This window comes from Electrona antarctica, assembly GCF_951216825.1.
Source record: "Electrona antarctica genome assembly, chromosome: 14".
NCBI lineage: Eukaryota > Metazoa > Chordata > Actinopteri > Myctophiformes > Myctophidae > Electrona > Electrona antarctica.
Window position 1 is genome coordinate 46797700 of NC_136795.1, and position 21361 is coordinate 46819060.

Genomic DNA, 21361 nt, shown 5'->3' on the forward strand with positions numbered 1-21361 from the left:
CATTATATGTGCATGATGTCTATGCAAAATAGAGCAGTAGTAATAACAGGCCTATTTTCAAGACCAAAAAAGTCTAACGTACATGTAATTTCTGAGCTCATTTTGACAGCACTGACAATGTACACTAACACAATTCCGTTTGAAGACTCAATCCTGGACTCTGAGAGTGTAACAAATGTACGTTTTGTACACAGTTTCTGGGGAAAAAACAGTACGTACCCCCCAAAAAAAGCCTTTGGTGGTACGTACTGTACCGCCCGCTTCCACTTCTAGAGAGCGGATCTCGGGCCGCTCACGCTCTCCTTTAGCGCTCCACTTCCGGCCGCACGTGTCTCTGTTCACATTCCTAACATTCCTAAACTCTACACGCTGTAACAGGATCTGCTGACAGATTCTGCTGCGGAGCTCTGAATCTGTGCCGATGAGAGAACGGATAAACGGATAAACAAAACGGATAAACCGACACCGAGGATTCATTTCACCGAGAACTCGACACGAGAGGATAAAAAACCTCTCGACGTCACGTCGCCGTTACCTGTTATGATCTTGGAGGCGGAGCCCAGGAAACCGCCGTCGTCGTCGTCGTCATTGGCCGGCGGTGGCTGAGGGGGCGGCGGCATGTTGGGCCGGGGGCGGGGCTTGGGGGCGGGCCTAGCGGGGCGGGGCAGCGAGCCGGTGGGGTAAGGGCTCTGCGACCCGCCGGTGGGGTAAGGGTTCTGCGGGAGGAGAAGGGGCGCGTCGTGATGATGCTGCGGAGGAGGGGGCGTGCCCGGAGGGGTGGGGCTCGGGGTGCTGCGCGGAGACGACTCAGGCTCGCCGCCCTGGTGGTGGTGGTGGGCTGGAGGCGGGGGCTGCGGGGGCGGGTGGAACGGGGCGTGGCTCGGACTGTCTTTGCCGGCGTGGTGGCGCCGAGGCGCGGCGGCGGGGTGGGGCGAGCCCGTCGGGGTCTGCTGCTGGTTGTTGCTGAAAGGACTGGCCAGTTTGGGAGGAGCCGGGGCCTGTTTCTTAGTGCCTGGAGAGAGAGAGAGGAGAGAGAGGAGAGGAACCGTCGAATTATATTCAAAGCTATTTATCCCATTCAGGCCTGACCTCAAAATTTTAAAAAAAAATCTTCTAAATCCTCCAGTTTTCTGAAATAAATATTTTCACGATTTTTCAAAAATAGCAGACCTACAAGCTCGTAGCGCGCCACTCGGTGGCGCGCTACGAGCTTGTAGATCTGCTATTTTTCAATAGCTAAATTATAACATAATAATGTTTAAAACACCAAAAGGGGTTCCCGCCCAAAATGGGAAATATTAGCAAGAAAACCCGGGCTGGAAAAATTGTATATGTGTGTGTAGAACGATTGTAACAGCGATACGATACGTATCACGATACATGGTTGACGATACGATACATGGACGATATTGGTTCATTATGGCGATACGATCCGTTACGATTCAAGGATTTGAAATCGATAGTAGCTATTTAAAATACATTGACATTATTTTAAACGAAGTGATTAAACCCCTTTTTATTTTTTCTTCACAAAATTGCTAAATACCACACACAAAAGTATAATAGTATTGATACAATCGATTATTTGCATAGAAAAACGATTCGATACCGATTATTTGTATTGCAAAACGATTCGATACATAGTCAATGTTGCCGTTTTCATTTCAATATACTTTGATTATTGAAATTAAAATCGATTTTTTTATGCAGTTACTACATCGTTACACCCCTAATATATATATATATATATATATATATATATATATATATGGTAATGACATATTTCAAAGTATCAATTTCTAATCAATGGAGCAATTACATCATGGAAAGGTAACTACACAACCCAAACCTCTACCAAACGTATCCTGGCCCTAATTTCCATGACGTTGAAGTTCAGCCATGGACTCCTCCGATCGTCGATATAAAGATCAGAGGGAACCCCTCACTCACTCACCTCTGCGCATCAGGTGTGGACTGGGCCCCCGGGAGCCCCCCTGAGAGTGGGGGGTCCCCGCTGTCAGGTAGACCGACCCGTTCCTCTGGGGAGGGGGGGTGGAGGTGAGCTCACGGGCCGGGCTGCGGAAAAACACACACAAGGTCAAGATTATAACGGTGCGGGGCGAGAGGTACAGTGAACTATACTAAATAGTGGTTCTCAACCTGTGGTACCAGGGGCCCCACTGGTGGACGGCGAGGGTATTGCAAGTGGGCCTCCCAAATAGTTGCCAGAAGACAAAGATTTGAATTAATCCATTCTGGGCGGGAACCCTGTTTGGTGTTTTAAGCATTATGTTATACTTTAGCTATTGACAAATAGCAGATCTACAAGCTCATAGCGCGGCACTCTGCTATTTTTGAAAAATCGAGAAAATGTGGCGCAAATCTTATATATTCTGTCACAGCAAACGTTTTTAACTCAAAGCTTTGCTTCGGGGGGGGGGGGGGGGGGGGGGGGGGGGGGTCGGCGGGCATATTACATAAAATTGTTGGGGTCCTTGACATGAAATATTGAGCACCACTGATATAGAAACATAGGAATTTCAGAAAACTATCAGGATTTAGAAGACATTTGTTAAATTTCGAGGTCAGGCCTAAATGGGTTAAAAAGTGATACTGATAAATGCAAACTATGTTAGTTCCATTGATCCAAGGAGGAACACCATCTATCGGACTGATTATTAGCTCTGAAAATTGCATGCGGCCCACCCATCTGACCTGTTAAGTGGCGTGATGGGTGGGTGGGCCCACCCATCTGACCTGTTAACCCACCCATCTGACCTGTTAAGTGGTGTGATGGGTGGGCCCGGCCACAAAGGCTTCCACGAAGTGGGCCCTGATCCAGAACAGGTTGAGACTCCACTGAACTAACCGATTCAATCAATTACGAAAGAATAATCAATTTGGAACATTTTCAAATATTCCCCAAAAATAAAAATATTCTATACAATCTGACAACACACAATTTTCTCTTTTTTTAATTGTTTTTATTCAACTTATAAAATATGGCTTAAGTAGTTGATTAAAAAGTCTATATAGAATTTGTCACGCAGATTTGTTGATTGAAGATTTAATCAAATTAAAGGACCACTTCACCACTTTTCAACATCTCTTCATATAATTGGTCCTCACTAATGTTCATGATAAAACACCACAATTTTTTCCTACTCAGTCTGTGTCTCATAGGAGGGCTTTGGGCAGTTCGGACACCCGTCCACCAGTGACACCAGTGACACCACAATTTTTTCCTGTGTCTCATAGGAAGGCTGTGGGCAGTTCAGAAACCCGTCCACCAGTGACATCATCATTAGGCAACAAGATTTGTTTTAAAATATATTTAGATTTTTATTATCGTGAGAACGATGGCTTCAACTTTTGCATTGCAACTTTTCAGGAAAAGAAAGCCTGCCGTTTCTATTAGCTTGGATTCACCATCGATGATGTCACTGGTGGACGGGTTTCTGAACTGCCCACAGCCTTCCTATGAGACACAGGAAAAAATGGTGGTATTTTATCATGAACATTAGTTAGGACCAATTATAGGAAGAGAAGTTGAAAAGTGGTGAAGTGGTCCTTTAAACAAAACAGCAAAAAGTGCTACTCAATTACTTGCCTATTCAAAAAAAGAACAATCAAATAATACAATAGAATCAATAGTTGCAATATAATAATAATCCAATTAGCAGTCAATGTGTCAGGGCAGACACAGCGAGGGAGGACTCATGTTCACCTGTTCAGGCAGGCATATGGCTGACCTCTGCTGCAGGCTGAACCTTAGTTATTTATTATAACCTTAGTTTTGCTTTTAAATATGTTTGTATAAACTGTTTTAACCTGTTGTACGGCGACCTTGAGTGCCCTGAAAGGCGCCTTATAAATAAAATGTATTATTATTATTATGCAGAACATCCAACTCTTCATGGCGTTTCATGGAGCACCGCTTATTTATCCCATTTAGGCCCGACGTCAAAAAAAAAAAAAAAAACGTTCGCTCTGAAAGAATATATATTCAAAGATTTGTGGCGCATTTTTACGATTAAAAAAAAATAGCAGATCTACAAGCTCGTAGCGCGCCAGCTTGTAGATCTGCTATTTTTCAATAGCTAAAGTATAACATAATGCTAAGTTAAAACACCAAAAGGGGTTCCCGTACTGAATGGGTTAAATTAAATTAAGAGATCTATGATGCAATGATCCATTCACTGCTGTAGTGTTTTATTGCTGTATATTATTCTTTGTTTTCTTTCTTTCTTTGGTCGAATTGGCCATTAAATAATAATAAGTATCATATGTGAAGACGCAAATTGGCTGGAATGTGATCATGAATGACGGTATGACGACAAGAGCGGCCCTCACTTCACACGGGTGTGATTTTTTGTCTAAATGTATGCATTCTGTTACAATCAGTAACTGTTCGAACCCGGATCCCTTTACGATACACGCGCGACCAAAATGTACTCTGCTGAGCCAATACAGAAAGCCTGTTTGGGGGTAGAGGATATTGCATTTTGAGTAAGTAAGTAAGTAGCCTTGCCGAGCCATGAGGCCCATAGGGGCAGGAACCTATCTCCCGTTTCTGTAGCGTGAGGCAGCTTGATGTACAAGTACACCCCCTGGACATGACGCTAGTATGTCGCAGTTTTTTTGCATTTTGAGTAGGGGTGTCAGTTACAGGAGTTTTCACTACATGATGTTTGTGATATGAAATGTAAGCTCACCCTAATCACAGTAAACATCTTCAGTCATTTTCAAGTTACTGTAGTCACTTCAAGACTGGAGTAGATTGTGATGAAATCCTATGTATTGAATCAAGAATCAATCAATCGTTTTTGGATTGAGAATCGAGTTGAATCGAATCGTGACCCCAAGAATCGGAATCAAATCGAATCGTGGGACACCCAAAGATTCACAGCCCTAATTTTGTAGCCTGGCTAATAAGCCAGACCGAATCAGCCATTGGCAAAAAAATATGCCTGCCGGCGGATTACGGTCTGGAGAGGCTCAATTGTACGCCCATTTCCTACACCAGAGAACTGGTGTGGCCAATCGGGACACGGTATGCAATATGGGCGGGCTTTGGTACATTGACGTTCAATGCTTGAGACCTTTGACTGACAGCAGCTCTGACCAATTGCGTCAAAGAGAAAATGTTTGAACCCGCCCCCCCGGGAAACAAGATCCATACACAGCATCTCCAGACTCAAATACCACACGACAGTGTGATTTGAGTCTGGCTTATTAGCCAGGCTACTAATTTTGAGCTTCACGCAACACCACTTGTAAAGCAGTATTGGTCCAGTACTGTACCCGACCGCACAGGACATACTGTAAGTCTCTGCCGGGTGGAAACCTGCATACTGTATGTGCAAAAACTGTTAGTGTTAGTTATAGTGCATACATTGGTATTTGGAACTAACCTGACTCCGCCAGATGGGGCAGCAGAGAGTACACTGGGTTCCCCCCTCCTGGCGGGATCAAGGAAGCACTGTGTATGGCGCGATTCATACTCCTATTTTAAAGCCGAATAAAAGTCGGTTCGGCGCTGTAGAGCCTACAATGTGACGTCATTTGAGGTTCGGGGGGGGGGGCGGGTACCGTCCTAAAGTCGGCTCTTCGGTGCTACTGAAAATTTCTGACGAGCCGAAATCATTTCGGCACTACAGCGCCGAAACAGTGGTAAAATAGGAGTATGAATCGGCCCTATGCCTTGATCCCGCCTCTAGCTGCCGCTGATTGGCCAGGCCGTTTTGTGGCCGGGCATCAAGTCTGCCTGAGTGTTCCCATATGGGAGCAGGGGGAACCCAGTGTACTCTCTGCTGCCCCATCTGGCGGAGTCAGGTTAATTTGGGACAGCCCTCTACATCAAACACAGTGATCGATCCCGTCATCCCAATAACACTAGTAAGAGGTAGGGCATTCACTTCTAGTCATTTTTACTAGTTGACTAGCTTGTTGACTAGTTGTTTAACTACATATTATGTTTTTGTTTTTTTTTGGAAATAAATATTTGTACATTTAAAAACGGTGTATATTGGTGACTATAACTATAATCTACCTGATCTTGAGGCCTACAAAATCGGGGAAAAAAACACTTTTTTTCTTATAAACTAGTCAACTAGTACCAACAAGGTCGACTAGTGGATTTACTAGTCGACTAGTGGATTTACTAGTCGACTAGTGGATTTACTAGTCGACTAGTTGCTTAATGCCCTACTAAGAGGTTCAAAATGGTTTCCCTTTAACTGAAATGCATGGAAGAGATTAGTGAACATGCACTGTTCAGGTTCATCGCCAACCATTCATTGGGATAAAACGACATTAGCTTATGATCATCGTTAACCAAGGATAACAGTGTACAGTGGTTCTCGACCAGTTGGTTGTGGCTGCCACCCCACCAGTATCTTCCACTTCCGCCGTGAGTGAGGAGAATAGTAATAATAAGGCACAAATACCTGCGGCAGTTTCTTGCAATATTCACGTTCCCGTTGTCAAATTGATCAGCCCCTATGCGCTCTTCTATGCACAGAAGAGATGTGTATTCTATTTTCATCTCAGATGTAGTACCTATATTAACCCATTTTGGGTGGGAACCACTTTTGGTGTTTTAAAGCATTATGTTATAATTTAGCCATTGAAAAATAGCAGATCTACAAGCTCATAGCGCGCCACCGAGTGGCGCGCTATGAACTTGTAGGTCTGCTATTTTTTTTTTAAATCGTGAAAATATTTATTTCAGAAAACTGGAGGATTTAGAAGATTTTCTTTTTAATTTTGAGGTCGGGCCTGAATGGGTTAAAGCCACAACTGTCAGGACCTGGACCAATTTGAGACGTCTCTATTGGGGCCAAATCAAGTCAAACCAGTGGCGTGCACAGATAGACACTAGGGGGTGCTAGAGCACCCCCTGCCCTTTTGGCAATGTGCCCTTTCGAAAAAAGAAAAAAAAACCCTTTTATTTATTTTTTTAAATGTTGTACAGTTACACTGTACAGTATGTGGACCATGGTAACATTGATCAATTCTTGATAAAAAGCTTCTAATATATTATTTAGGCCCCACAATCTATAAATCTCACACTATTAAGGCAACCGGCCGGTTCCACGCGCTGCACAAAGTGCCCTTTTTTCCACTTGAGCACCTGCCCTTCTAAATGTATGTGCACGCCACTGTGTCAAACCGTCCGAGACTAGTCAGATCTGGCCCAGAATATCACCCGATTTCAATGTACATAAATTCTGCCCACTAAGACAGACGTCCCTGGATGAATCAGAGAGAGTCCGATATTGGCCAGATCAACTTAAGTCATATCATAACTAGTTAGATCTAGCCCAGAATAAGCTATATTATTTAAACTGCTGAAGACGGCTGTGATCTGGCCTAGTCCTGAACGTCACCGGAGTCACCGGAGGACGTCATCATAACGTAATTTGGCTTGCTGGGTAAATATAGTTTGGTTTCTGCTAATTAATTTAGCCTATGATTTAGTGTGTATGTTATGAAGGGGGGTTGCAAGACTTGGTCAAGTCCATTTTTGGGGGGGGTCGCACGCCACCCAAAAGGTTGAGAACCACTGACGGCTGTAGTGTAAAACAGAACATAAAATACCGAACACACACACACACCCTGTCGGTCGTCACTGTCGGGCAGAAATCTCATATCTCCACATTTCAACTTTTTTATGTTTTATTTTTCTCCCTGTAAATTAATGTCCTATGAAATAGCCGATCTACAAGCTCACAACACACCGTGATGTGACACGTGGCGGCATTGTAGATCTGCTATTTTCTTTTGACGTTGTAAAACAAATAATAAATTAAGTGAAATTGTGTTATTGAACTAATGAAACCAATGAAACCTAAAAGGTTCTATGGAATGATATGAAAATGCAATCGCGATAATCAAAGTATGGTTAAAACTCTTTAAATGGCACTTTTGTTTGCTAGCGTATCAAGTGCGCTATGGAGGGTTTTAAGTGGTACCAGATATGCATTTAGACTAGATGCTATGGAGGGTTTTAAGTGGTACCAGATATGCATTTAGACTAGATGCTATGGAGGGTTTTAAGTGGTACCAGATATGCATTTAGACTAGATGCTATGGAGGGTTTTAAGTGGTACCAGATATGCATTTAGACTAGATGCTATGGAGGTTTTTAAGTGGTACCAGATATGCATTTTGGCGAATGTGAACTGATCAAACTGTAGGACAATGTCACGATAAATGAAAAATCTCCGCAATGCGATTATTGCGTTTTTCACGCTAACAGTACGTCAGTGGCGTGCACAGACATTTAGAGGGGCAGGTGCTCAAGTTAAAAAAGGGCACCTTGTGCAGCGCGTGGAACCGGCCGGTTGCCTTAATTTATTTTGGGCGGGAACCCCTTTTGGTGTTAGCATTATGTTATGCTTTAGCTATTGAAAAATAGCAGATCTACAAGCTCATAGCGCGCCACCGAGTGGCGCGCTATGAGCTGGTGGCTGGTGGTGGAGCGGGGCGGGCAGGCTGAGGCTGAGGCGCGGGGTTTGGCGGGGGGACAGGTACCTGTCTTTACGGGGGGTGGTGGGGTGAGCGTCCCCAAAGCTGTCCTGGCTGCCGGGCCGTCTGCGCTCCAGGCCAGGGGCGGGGGGGCGAACGTTTTTAACTCAAATATTTGCTTCTGGGGGGGAGGGTCCCTGGAACAACATATTTTCAGATTGGGGTCCGTGGCCAAATACATATAATTCTGGGGGTCCTTGATGAAAATGTTTGAGAACGACTGAAATAGAAACATGGGGTTTTTCAGAAAACCTTCAGGTTTTAGAAGGCATTTGTAGAATCGTCCTCGGGTCTAAATAATATAATAATGAATTTATAATGAATTGCATTTTTATAGCGCTTTTCCAAGTGCTCAAAGCGCTTTACAATGGTTCATTCATTCATACATTGGGAGGTGAAGCGGCGAACAGTCGACGCCAGCGTCCCCACTTCCCACATTCACACACAGCTTGTAGATCTGCTACTTAAAACCTTTGCTTCTGTAGAACGCCACAACGGTAAGGCCTTCCGGTCTGATTATCGGATATGTTATAGAGCTCCCAGAGACGCACGCGTGGAACTGTAGTACGTCCTCGGGCGACCTTTCTAGTCGACATGGTGCGCGCGAACGTTCCACTACACCGAGTGGCGCGCTACGAGCTTGTAGATCTGCTATTTAAAACCTTTGCTTCTGTAGAACGCCACAACGGTAAGGCCTTCCGGTCTGATTATCGGATATGTTATAGAGCTCCCAGAGACGCACGCGTGGAACTGTAGTACGTCCTCGGGCGACCTTTCTAGTCGACATGGCGCGCACGAACGTTCCACTACACCGAGTGGCGCGCTACGAGCTTGTAGATCTGCTATTTAAAACCTTTGCTTCTGTAGAACGCCACAACGGTAAGGCCTTCCGGTCTGATTATCGGATATGTTATAGAGCTCCCAGAGACGCACGCGTGGAACTGTAGTACGTCCTCGGGCGACCTTTCTAGTCGACATGGTGCGCGCGAACGTTCCACTACACCGAGTGGCGCGCTACGAGCTTGTAGATCTGCTATTTAAAACCTTTGCTTCTGTAGAACGCCACAACGGTAAGGCCTTCCGGTCTGATTATCGGATATGTTATAGAGCTCCCAGAGACGCACGCGTGGAACTGTAGTACGTCCTCGGGCGACCTTTCTAGTCGACATGGCGCGCGCGAACGTTCCACTACACCGAGTGGCGCGCTACGAGCTTGTAGATCTGCTATTTAAAACCTTTGCTTTTGTAGAACGCCACAGCGGTAAGGCCTTCCGGTCTGATTATCGGATATGTTATAGAGCTCCCAGAGACGCACGCGTGGAACTGTAGTACGTCCTCGGGCGACCTTTCTAGTCGACATGGCGCGCGCGAACGTTCCACTACACCGAGTGGCGCGCTACGAGCTTGTAGGTCTGCTATTTAAAACCTTTGCTTCTGTAGAACGCCACAACGGTAAGGCCTTCCGGTCTGATTTTCATATGTTATAGAGCCCAGCAACACCGGCCGACACCTCCAAGGCTTCCTGGGTGATGGCGAGGAGGAGGGCTGCCACGTCACCTCACCTCACAGTCCAACTGTCTGTATGTACGCCTCTGCTGTGCCTGAGGGAGGCACGCGCGCGCACACACACACACGCACGCGCACACACTCACCTGCCCAGGCCATTGATGCCAGACGACCCTCGGGCCAGGCACTGCAGCCTCAGCCTCTCCACGGGATCTGAACTCACACACAGACGTCTCTTGGCACGACACGAAACACACACACGTAGGATGTAGGTCTTCTCACAACATTGACGACACAGGTCGGTTCTTTATAAACGGGCATTTATTGGGCATTCTTCTCATCCCTCTGCTGTTCCATGCCGTGAGAACTATGTTCACACAAAATAATAAACACATAAACAATCAACAAATTACGTCGCAATACATAATATTGATCAAACAAAGAAATACAAAACATGTAGATTTGCGCGATGCGCAGGTGAACGTGTCCGTCAAAACACCACAATACAACACAACAAAGATAACTCTCAAATAATAATACCTCGTTGGCCGCTTGTTGTGTAAAGAGGTTCTTGATGCTTCTTGAGTTTCATACAGTCCTTTGAATGTCCTTTTGACCGTGTTTAATAACTTTAAACAGTTCAAACACACTACTCTGCTGCGAGTGTGCTTCCTTGTGCAGACCAGAGTCTGAATGAGTGAGAGAAATGTTTGTACCACCTGTGTGCAATGCCAGGCAATCATGCATCAATCAGTCAATCAATCATGGTCCAGTGTTGCTACTGACAGACAGGGAACTTGGTTCTGCCTCAGAAAGTTATCATCACATCATGTTTACATTTTTAACCTCATATGAAATCAATTATGAACCACATATTTATTATTGTATCATGACATTATTATGAATTATGCATTATGAACTTATGACCATGAATTGTTGTATTTTAGCTATTTTAGTCTTTTTAAAGTAAGCATTTTAATAGCAGCACTTACATAGGAAGTCAGAGAAACGAATCAAAGAAAAGACCGTTATCTGCCAGTGGAATTCAGAACAGCGCCACAGCCCATCCACATGTATGTGGCAGCGGTGGCCGAACGGATAGCGGCGCGGTCTAGATACCGGAAGGTTCCCAGTTCGAATCAGCCGTCCGACACGTTAAAATTACCACCGCTGAAATGCCCTTGAACAAGGCATCAACCACTACGATGAAATGTGTTCTATCCTGGCTGGAAACAAGTTCTTGAGCTTAGCCCAGATACCCTGGGTAAATATAGATTTCATTTCATTTCATTTCATGAAGCCATATGCCTCTCCCCTCCTCTCCTCTCCTCTCTTTTTGAATGAACAGACAAAACACAAAACACAACATGTTCATTAATGTTATTCTTCACAAACTAGACATTTTATTCATATTTAGAAAATGCAGAATTCAATGGCGTCGGTCTGGGCTCTCCACGCCGTTTGCAAAGGTCAATGGTCAGCAAAAAGACTGCCTCCTCTCTCCCCTCTCTCCACAGAAGTGAAAACAGACAAAACACACCTTTAAAATATGTTCCCTAACCCTATTCTTCGCAAACGAGACATTTTATTCATATTTAGAGCGTCCCAAATTCAATGGGGCCGGTCTCGACTTTCCAGGACGTTTGCAAAGGTCAATGGTCAGCAAAAAGACTGCAACGGTGACCCTTTGGGCCAAATTCTTAAAAAAACGGGGTGATATATATTTTTAAAAATATGTAAGAACCTCCAATATCCATATTCAGGACATGTCGAATCCAATGGAACCGGTCTCGAATTTCCACGACGTTTGCAAAGGTCAAAGGTCAGCCGAAAGACTGCCACGGTGACCTTTGGGCCAAATGCCTTAACAAATAAGTGATAGATATTTTTTTAAATATGTAACACCCCCGAATATCCATATTCAGGCCATGGCGAATAAAATGGCGTTGGTCTCGATTTTGTGGGACTCTTACAAGCGTCCGATAAAGGGAACTACACTGCAATGCTAGGCCTCGGGTCAGATTTGAGGTTCCCGAGGTCGCAGAAAAAAAACTCAGACCATCACGAAGATCGGCTCGTCGCCGCGATCGCAGAGGTGTTCGGCCCATCCCGAACAGACTTACGATCGTCGTCGTAGGCGCGCGTGAACGTCAAACTTTGCTTCACTGGAACGTCACGACGGTGAGGCCTTCCGGGATGATTTTCGGATATGTTATAGAGCTCCCGGAGACGCACGCATGGATCTATAGAACGTCCTCGGGCGACCTTTCTAAGAGGCACGGTCTCGTTTCACTTTTTCAGCCAGGACGCTGTTAGAGTCTATGGGTCTATGACGTGTCTGCATGCACAGAGCCAAAGTGAAGGACGTTTTGTACGACTGTCGGAGGCGTACGTCCGAGACACCTAACCGTTCGTCTCGGCTGGCTCTCCGACATATCCGAACGTCGGACCGTGATGTTTTATCGTTGGCGCGTTGTCGCGCGTCAAAGTCGGCAATTTGTAGGCGTTCGTTCAAGGCTACCGCCGCGGCCGTATGTCCGTTTGGCCCGAAACCTATACGGCTGCGATCGGGGCCGCGACCCGGCCGCGGTGATGGTCTCGGATTTGTTCTGCGACTTTCGCGTCAAAGTCGCAAATTTCGAGGCTTTCGTGCAGGGCTACTGTCACGACCGTATGTCCGTTTGGCCGAAACCCTATACGGCTGCGATCGGGGCCGCGACTCGGTTGCGGTAATGGTCTCGGATTTGTTCTGTCGAATTTCGCGACTTTTCTCGCTAACTTACTTTGTGGGAGCAGTTTATGCTAATGAAGGGCGTGGTTCCGGCTACTTTGTGGGTGTGGTATATGCAAATTAGTGGGTGTCGCTTATGTAAATTAGTGGGTGTCACCCCGCCTACTTTGTGGAAGTGGTTTATGCAAATGAAGGGGCGTGGCATGCAAATGAAGGTGCGTGGTATGCAAATGAAGGGCATGTTTCGGCTACTTTGTGGGATTTGCTTATGCAAATTAAGGTGCGTGGTATGCAAATGAAGGGGAGTGGTATGCAAATGAAGGGCATGTTTCGGCTACTTTGCGGGATTGGTTTATGCAAATTAAGGGGCGTGACATGCAAATGAAGGGGATTGGTTTATGCAAATGAAGAAACGTGGCATGCAAATGAAGGTGCGTGGTATGCAAATGAAGGGGAGTGGTATGCAAATGAAGGGCATGTTTCTGCTACTTTGCGGGATTGGTTTATGCAAATGAAGGGGCGTGGCATGCAAATGAAGGGGAGTGGTATGCAAATGAGGTGCGTGGTATGCAAATGAAGGGGCGTGGCATGCAAATGAAGGGGATTGGTTTATGCAAATTAAGGGGCGTGGCATGCAAATGAAGGTGCGTGGTATGCAAATGAAGGGGAGTGGTATGCAAATGAAGGGGAGTGGTATGCAAATGAAGGGCATGTTTCCGCTACTTTGCGGGATTGGTTTATGCAAATGAAGGGGGCGTGGCATGCAAATGAAGGGGAGTGGATTGCAAATGGGGTGCGTGGTATGCAAATGAAGGGGCGTGGCATGCAAATGAAGGGGATTGGTTTATGCAAATGAAGGGGCGTGGCATGCAAATGAAGGTGCGTGGTATGCAAATGAAGGGGCCACTCCCCTTCATTTGCATACCACGCACATGAAGGGCATGTTTCGGCTACTTTGTGGGATTGGTTTATGCAAATGAAGGGGCGTGGCATGCAAATGAGGGGGAGTGGTATGCAAATTAAGGTGCGTGGTATGCAAATGAAGGGGAGTGGTATGCAAATGAAGGGCATGTTTCGGCTACTTTGCGGGATTGGTTTATGCAAATTAAGGGGCGTGACATGCAAATGAAGGGGATTGGTTTATGCAAATGAAGGGACGTGGCATGCAAATGAAGGTGCGTGGTATGCAAATGAAGGGGAGTGGTATGCAAATGAAGGGCATGTTTCTGCTACTTTGCGGGATTGGTTTATGCAAATGAAGGGGCGTGGCATGAAAATGAAGGGGAGTGGTATGCAAATGAGGTGCGTGGTATGCAAATGAAGGGGCGTGGCATGCAAATGAAGGGGATTGGTTTATGCAAATTAAGGGGCGTGGCATGCAAATGAAGGTGCGTGGTATGCAAATGAAGGGGAGTGGTATGCAAATGAAGGGGAGTGGTATGCAAATGAAGGGCATGTTTCCGCTACTTTGCGGGATTGGTTTATGCAAATGAAGGGGGCGTGGCATGCAAATGAAGGGGAGTGGATTGCAAATGGGGTGCGTGGTATGCAAATGAAGGGGCGTGGCATGCAAATGAAGGGGATTGGTTTATGCAAATGAAGGGGCGTGGCATGCAAATGAAGGTGCGTGGTATGCAAATGAAGGGGCCACTCCCCTTCATTTGCATACCACGCACATGAAGGGCATGTTTCGGCTACTTTGTGGGATTGGTTTATGCAAATGAAGGGGCGTGGCATGCAAATGAGGGGGAGTGGTATGCAAATTAAGGTGCGTGGTATGCAAATGAAGGGGAGTGGTATGCAAATGAAGGGCATGTTTCGGCTACTTTGCGGGATTGGTTTATGCAAATGAAGGGGCGTGACATGCAAATGAAGGGGATTGGTTTATGCAAATGAAGGGACGTGGCATGCAAATGAAGGTGCGTGGTATGCAAATGAAGGGGAGTGGTATGCAAATGAAGGGGAGTGGTATGCAAATGAAGGGCATGTTTCCGACTTTGCGGGATTAGTTTATGCAAATAAAGGGGCGTGGCATGCAAATTAAGGGGAGTGGTATGCAAATGAGGTGCGTGGTATGCAAATGAAGGGGCGTGGCATGCAAATGAAGAGGATTGGTTTATGCAAATGAAGGGGAGTGGTATGCAAATGAAGGGGAGTGGTATGCAAATGAAGGGCATGTTTCGGCTACTTTGCGGGATTGGTTTATGCAAATGAAGGGGCGTGACATGCAAATGAAGGGGATTGGTTTATGCAAATGAAGGGACGTGGCATGCAAATGAAGGTGCGTGGTATGCAAATGAAGGGGAGTGGTATGCAAATGAAGGGGAGTGGTATGCAAATGAAGGGCATGTTTCCGCTACTTTGCGGGATTGGTTTATGCAAATGAAGGGGCGTGGCATGCAAATTAAGGGGAGTGGTATGCAAATGAGGTGCGTGGTATGCAAATGAAGGGGCGTGGCATGCAAATGAAGGGGATTGGTTTATGCAAATGAAGGGGCGTGGCATGCAAATGAAGGGGAGTGGTATGCAAATGAAGGGGAGTGGTATGCAAATGAAGGGCATGTTTCCGCTACTTTGCGGGATAGGTTTATGCAAATGAAGGGGGCGTGGCATGCAAATGAAGGGGAGTGGTATGCAAATGGGGTGCGTGGTATGCAAATGAAGGGGCGTGGCATGCAAATGAAGGGGATTGGTTTATGCAAATGAAGGGGCGTGGCATGCAAATGAAGGTGCGTGGTATGCAAATGAAGGGGCCACTCCCCTTCATTTGCATACCACGCACATGAAGGGCATGTTTCGGCTACTTTGTGGGATTGGTTTATGCAAATGAAGGGGCGTGGCATGCAAATGAGGGGGAGTGGTATGCAAATTAAGGTGCGTGGTATGCAAATGAAGGGCATGTTTCCGCTACTTTGCGGGATTGGTTTATGCAAATGAAGGGGCGTGGCATGCAAATTAAGGGGAGTGGTATGCAAATGAGGTGCGTGGTATGCAAATGAAGGGACGTGGCATGCAAATGAAGGTGCGTGGTATGCAAATGAAGGGGAGTGGTATGCAAATGAAGGGGAGTGGTATGCAAATGAAGGGCATGTTTCCGCTACTTTGCGGGATTGGTTTATGCAAATGAAGGGGCGTGGCATGCAAATGAAGGGGAGTGGTATGCAAATGAAGGGGAGTGGTATGCAAATGAAGGGGCGTGGCATGCAAATGAAGGGGATTGGTTTATGCAAATGAAGGGGCGTGGCATGCAAATGAATGGGAGTGGTATGCAAATGAAGGTGCGTGGTATGCAAATGAAGGGGAGTGGTATGCAAATGAAGGGGCATGGTTCCAGCTACTTTGTGGGAGTGGTTTATGCAAATGAAGGGGCGTGACATGCAAATGAAGGGGATTGGTTTATGCAAATGAAGGGACGTGGCATGCAAATGAAGGTGCGTGGTATGCAAATGAAGGGGAGTGGTATGCAAATGAAGGGCATGTTTCCGCTACTTTGCGGGATTGGTTTATGCAAATGAAGGGGCGTGGCATGCAAATTAAGGGGAGTGGTATGCAAATGAGGTGCGTGGTATGCAAATGAAGGGGCGTGGCATGCAAATGAAGGGGATTGGTTTATGCAAATGAAGGGGCGTGGCATGCAAATGAAGGTGCGTGGTATGCAAATGAAGGGGAGTGGTATGCAAATGAAGGGCATGTTTCGGCTACTTTGTGGGATTGGTTTATGCAAATGAAGGGGCGTGGCATGCAAATTAAGGGGAGTGGTATGCAAATGAAGGTGCGTGGTATGCAAATGAAGGGGAGTGGTATGCAAATGAAGGGCGTGGCATAAAAATGAAGGGGAGTGGTATGCAAATGAGGTGCGTGGTATGCAAATGAAGGGGCGTGGCATGCAAATGAAGGGGATTGGTTTATGCAAATGAAGGGGCGTGGCATGCAAATGAAGGTGCGTGGTATGCAAATGAAGGGGAGTGGTATGCAAATGAAGGGCATGTTTCGGCTACTTTGTGGGATTGGTTTATGCAAATGAAGGGGCGTGGCATGCAAATTAAGGGGAGTGGTATGCAAATGAAGGTGCGTGGTATGCAAATGAAGGGGAGTGGTATGCAAATGAAGGGGCATGGTTCCAGCTACTTTGTGGGATTGGTTTATGCAAATGAAGGGGCGTGGCATGCAAATTAAGGGGAGTGGTATGCAAATGAGGTGCGTGGTGTGCAAATGAAGGGGCGTGGTATGCAAATGAAGGGGAGTGGTATGTACGTCGTCGTGTAGGGAACATGTACGTCGTCGTGTAGGGAACATGTACGTCGTCGTGTAGGGAACATGCACGTCATCGTGGCGGGAACATGCGCGTCGTCGTAAATTGAACATGTACGCCATCATGTAGGGAACATGTACGTCATCGTGACGTGGACATGTACGTCATCGTGAAGGGGACATGCACGTCATCGTGGAGGGAACATGTACGTCATCGTGAAGGAAGCATGTACGTCATCGTGTAGGGAACATGTACGTCATCGTGGAGGAAACATGTACGTCATCGTGGAGGGAACATGCACGTCATCGTGGAGGGAACATGTACGTCATCGTGGAGGAAACATGTACATCATCGTGGAGGGAACATGCACGTCATCGTGGAGGAAACATGTACGTCATCGTGGAGGGAACATGTACGCCATCGTGGAGGGAACATGCACGTCATCGTGGAGGGAACATGCACGTCATCGTGGAGGAAACATGTGCGTCATCGTGGAGGGAGCATGTACGTCATTGTGGAGGAACCATGTACGTCATTGTGGAGGGAACATGCACGTCATCGTGGAGGGAGCATGTACGTCATCGTGGAGGGGACATGCACGTCATCGTGGAGGGAACATGCACGTCATCGTGGAGGAAACATGTACGTCATCGTGGAGGGAGCATGTACGTCACCGTGGAGGGAGCATGTACGTCATCGTGGAGGGAACATGCACGTCATCGTGGAGGGAACATGTACGTCATCGTGAAGGGAGCATGTACGTCATCGTGTAGGGAACATGCACGTCATCGTGGAGGGAGCATGTACGTCATCGTGGAGGGAACATGCACATCATCGTGGAGGGAACATGCACGTCATCGTGGAGGGAACATGTACGTCATCGTGAAGGGAACATGCACGTCTTCGTGAAGGGGACATGCACGTCATCGTGGAGGGAACATGTACGTCATCGTGGAGGGAACATGTACGTCATCATGTATGGAACATGTACGTCATCGTGAAGGGGACATGTACGTCATCGTGGAGGGAACATGTACGTCATCGTGTAGGGAGCATGTACGTCATCGTGTAGGGAGCATGTACGTCATCGTGTAGGGAACATGCACGTCATCGTGGAGGGAACATGCACGTCATCGTGGAGGAAACATGTACGTCATCGTGGAGGAAACATGTACGTCATCGTGGAGGGCACATGTGCGTCATCGTGGAGGAAACATGTACGTCATCGTGAATGGAACATGTACATCATCATGTAGGGAACATGTACGTCATCGTGACGGGAACATGTACGTCATCGTGAAGGGGACATGTACGTTATCGTGAAGGGGACATGTACGCCATCGTGGCGGGAACATGTACGTCATCGTGGAGGGAACATGTACGTCGTCATGGCGGAAACATGTACGTCATCGTGGAGGGAACATGTACGTCATCGTGGAGGGAACATATACGTCATCGTGGAGGGAACATGTACGTCATCATGGAGGGAACATGCACGTCATCGTGGAGGGAACATGCACGTCGTCGTAGATGGAACATTTACGTCATCATGTAGGGAACATGTACGTCATCGTGACGGGAACATGTATGTCATCGTGGAGGGGACATGTACGTCATCGTGGAGGAAACATGTACGTCATCGTGGAGGGAACATGCACGTCGTCGTGAAGGGAACATGCACGTCATCGTGGAGGGAACATGTACGTCATCATGTATGAAACATGTACGTCATCGTGAAGGGGACATGTACGTCATCGTGGAGGGACCATGTACGTCATCGTGTGGGGAGCATGTGCGTCATCGTGTAGGGAGCATGTACGTCATCGTGTAGGGAACATGCACGTCATCGTGGAGGGAACATGCACGTCATCGTGGAGGAAACATGTACGTCATCGTGGAGGGAGCATGTACGTCATCGTGGAGGAAACATGTACGTCATCGTGGAGGGCACATGCGCGTCATCGTGGAGGAAACATGTACGTCATCGTGAATGGAACATGTACATCATCATGTAGGGAACATGTACGTCATCGTGACGGGAACATGTACGTCATCGTGAAGGGGACATGTACGTTATCGTGAAGGGGACATGTACGCCATCGTGACGGGAACATGTACGTCATCGTGGAGGGAACATGTACGTCGTCATGGCGGAAACATGTACGTCATCGTGGAGGGAACATGTACGTCATCGTGGAGGGAACATATACGTCATCGTGGAGGGAACATGTACGTCATCATGGAGGGAACATGCACGTCATCGTGGAGGGAACATGCACGTCGTCGTAGATGGAACATTTACGTCATCATGTAGGGAACATGTACGTCATCGTGACGGGAACATGTATGTCATCGTGGAGGGGACATGTACGTCATCGTGGAGGAAACATGTACGTCATCGTGGAGGGAACATGCACGTCGTCGTGAAGGGAACATGCACGTCATCGTGGAGGGAACATGTACGTCATCGTGGAGGGAACATGTACGTCATCATGTATGAAACATGTACGTCATCGTGAAGGGGACATGTACGTCATCGTGGAGGGACCATGTACGTCATCGTGTAGGGAGCATGTGCGTCATCGTGCAGGGAGCATGTACGTCATCGTGTAGGGAACATGCACGTCATCGTGGAGGGAACATGTACGTCATCGTGAAGGAGACATGTACGTCATCGTGGAGGGAGCATGTACGTCATCGTGGATGAACATGTACGTCATCGTGGAGGGCACATGTGCGTCATCGTGGAGGAAACATGTACGTCATCGTGAATGGAACATGTACATCATCATGTAGGGCACATGTACGTCATCGTTACGGGAACATGTACGTCATCGTGAAGGGGACATGTACGTTATCGTGAAGGGGACATGTACGTCATCGTGTAGGGAACATGCACGTCATCGTGGAGGGAACATGCACGTCATCGTGGAGGAAACATGTACGTTATCGTGGAGGGAGCATGTACGTCATCGTGGAGGAAACATGTACGTCATCGTGGAGGGCACATGTGCGTCATCGTGGAGGAAACATGTACGTCATCGTGAATGGAACATGTACATCATCATGTAGGGAACATGTACGTCATCGTGACGGGAACATGTACGTCATCGTGAAGGGGACATGTACGTTATCGTGAAGGGGACATGTACGCCATCGTGGCGGGAACATGTACGTCATCGTGGAGGGAACATGTACGTCGTCATGGCGGAAACATGTACGTCATCGTGGAGGGAACATGTACGTCATCGTGGAGGGAACATATACGTCATCGTGGCGGGAACATGTACGTCATCATGGAGGGAACATGCACGTCATCGTGGAGGGAACATGCACGTCGTCGTAGATGGAACATTTACGTCATCATGTAGGGAACATGTACGTCATCGTGACGGGAACATGTATGTCATCGTGGAGGGGACATGTACGTCATCGTGGAGGAAACATGTACGTCATCGTGGAGGGAACATGCACGTCGTCGTGAAGGGAACATGCACGTCATCGTGGAGGGAACATGTACGTCATCGTGGAGGGAACATGTACGTCATCATGTATGAAACATGTACGTCATCGTGAAGGGGACATGTACGTCATCGTGTAGGGAGCATGTACGTCATCGTGTAGGGAACATGCACGTCGTCGTGGAGGGAACATGTACGTCATCGTGAAGGAAACATGTACGTCATCGTGGAGGGAGCATGTACGTCATCGTGGAGGAACATGTACGTCATCGTGGAGGGAGCATGTACGTCATCGTGGAGGAACATGTACGTCATCGTGGAGGGCACATGTGCGTCATCGTGGAGGAAACATGTACGTCATCGTGAATGGAACATGTACATCATCATGTAGGGAACATGTACGTCATCGTTACGGGAACATGTACGTCATCGTGAAGGGGACATGTACGTTATCGTGAAGGGGACATGTACGTCATCGTGTAGGGAACATGCACGTCATCGTGGAGGGAACATGCACGTCATCGTGGAGGAAACATGTACGTTATCGTGGAGGGAGCATGTACGTCATCGTGGAGGAAACATGTACGTCATCGTGGAGGGCACATGTGCGTCATCGTGGAGGAAACATGTACGTCATCGTGAATGGAACATGTACATCATCATGTAGGGAACATGTACGTCATCGTGACGGGAACATGTACGTCATCATGAAGGGGACATGTACGTTATCGTGAAGGGGACATGTACGCCATCGTGGCGGGAACATGTACGTCATCGTGGAGGGAACATGTACGTCATCGTGGAGGGAACATGTACGTCATCATGGAGGGAACATGCACGTCATCGTGGAGGGAACATGCACGTCGTCGTAGATGGACC

General features: G+C 47.2%; 1 protein-coding gene across 1 annotated transcript in view; it reads right to left on the reverse strand.

Moving 5' to 3' along the window:
* The window catches only part of LOC306937256 (uncharacterized protein), a gene marked incomplete at its 5' end in the record, with an annotated part of 51641 nt that overhangs the window by 9052 nt on the left and 21228 nt on the right, over window positions 1-21361 (reverse strand). Inside the window, 3 exons of the mRNA XM_079520923.1 lie at window positions 536-1012; window positions 1955-2076; window positions 8539-8598. Of these exons, the coding sequence (XP_079377049.1) occupies window positions 536-1012; window positions 1955-2076; window positions 8539-8598 (659 nt within the window). The remainder of the gene's footprint in view (window positions 1-535; window positions 1013-1954; window positions 2077-8538; window positions 8599-21361) is intronic.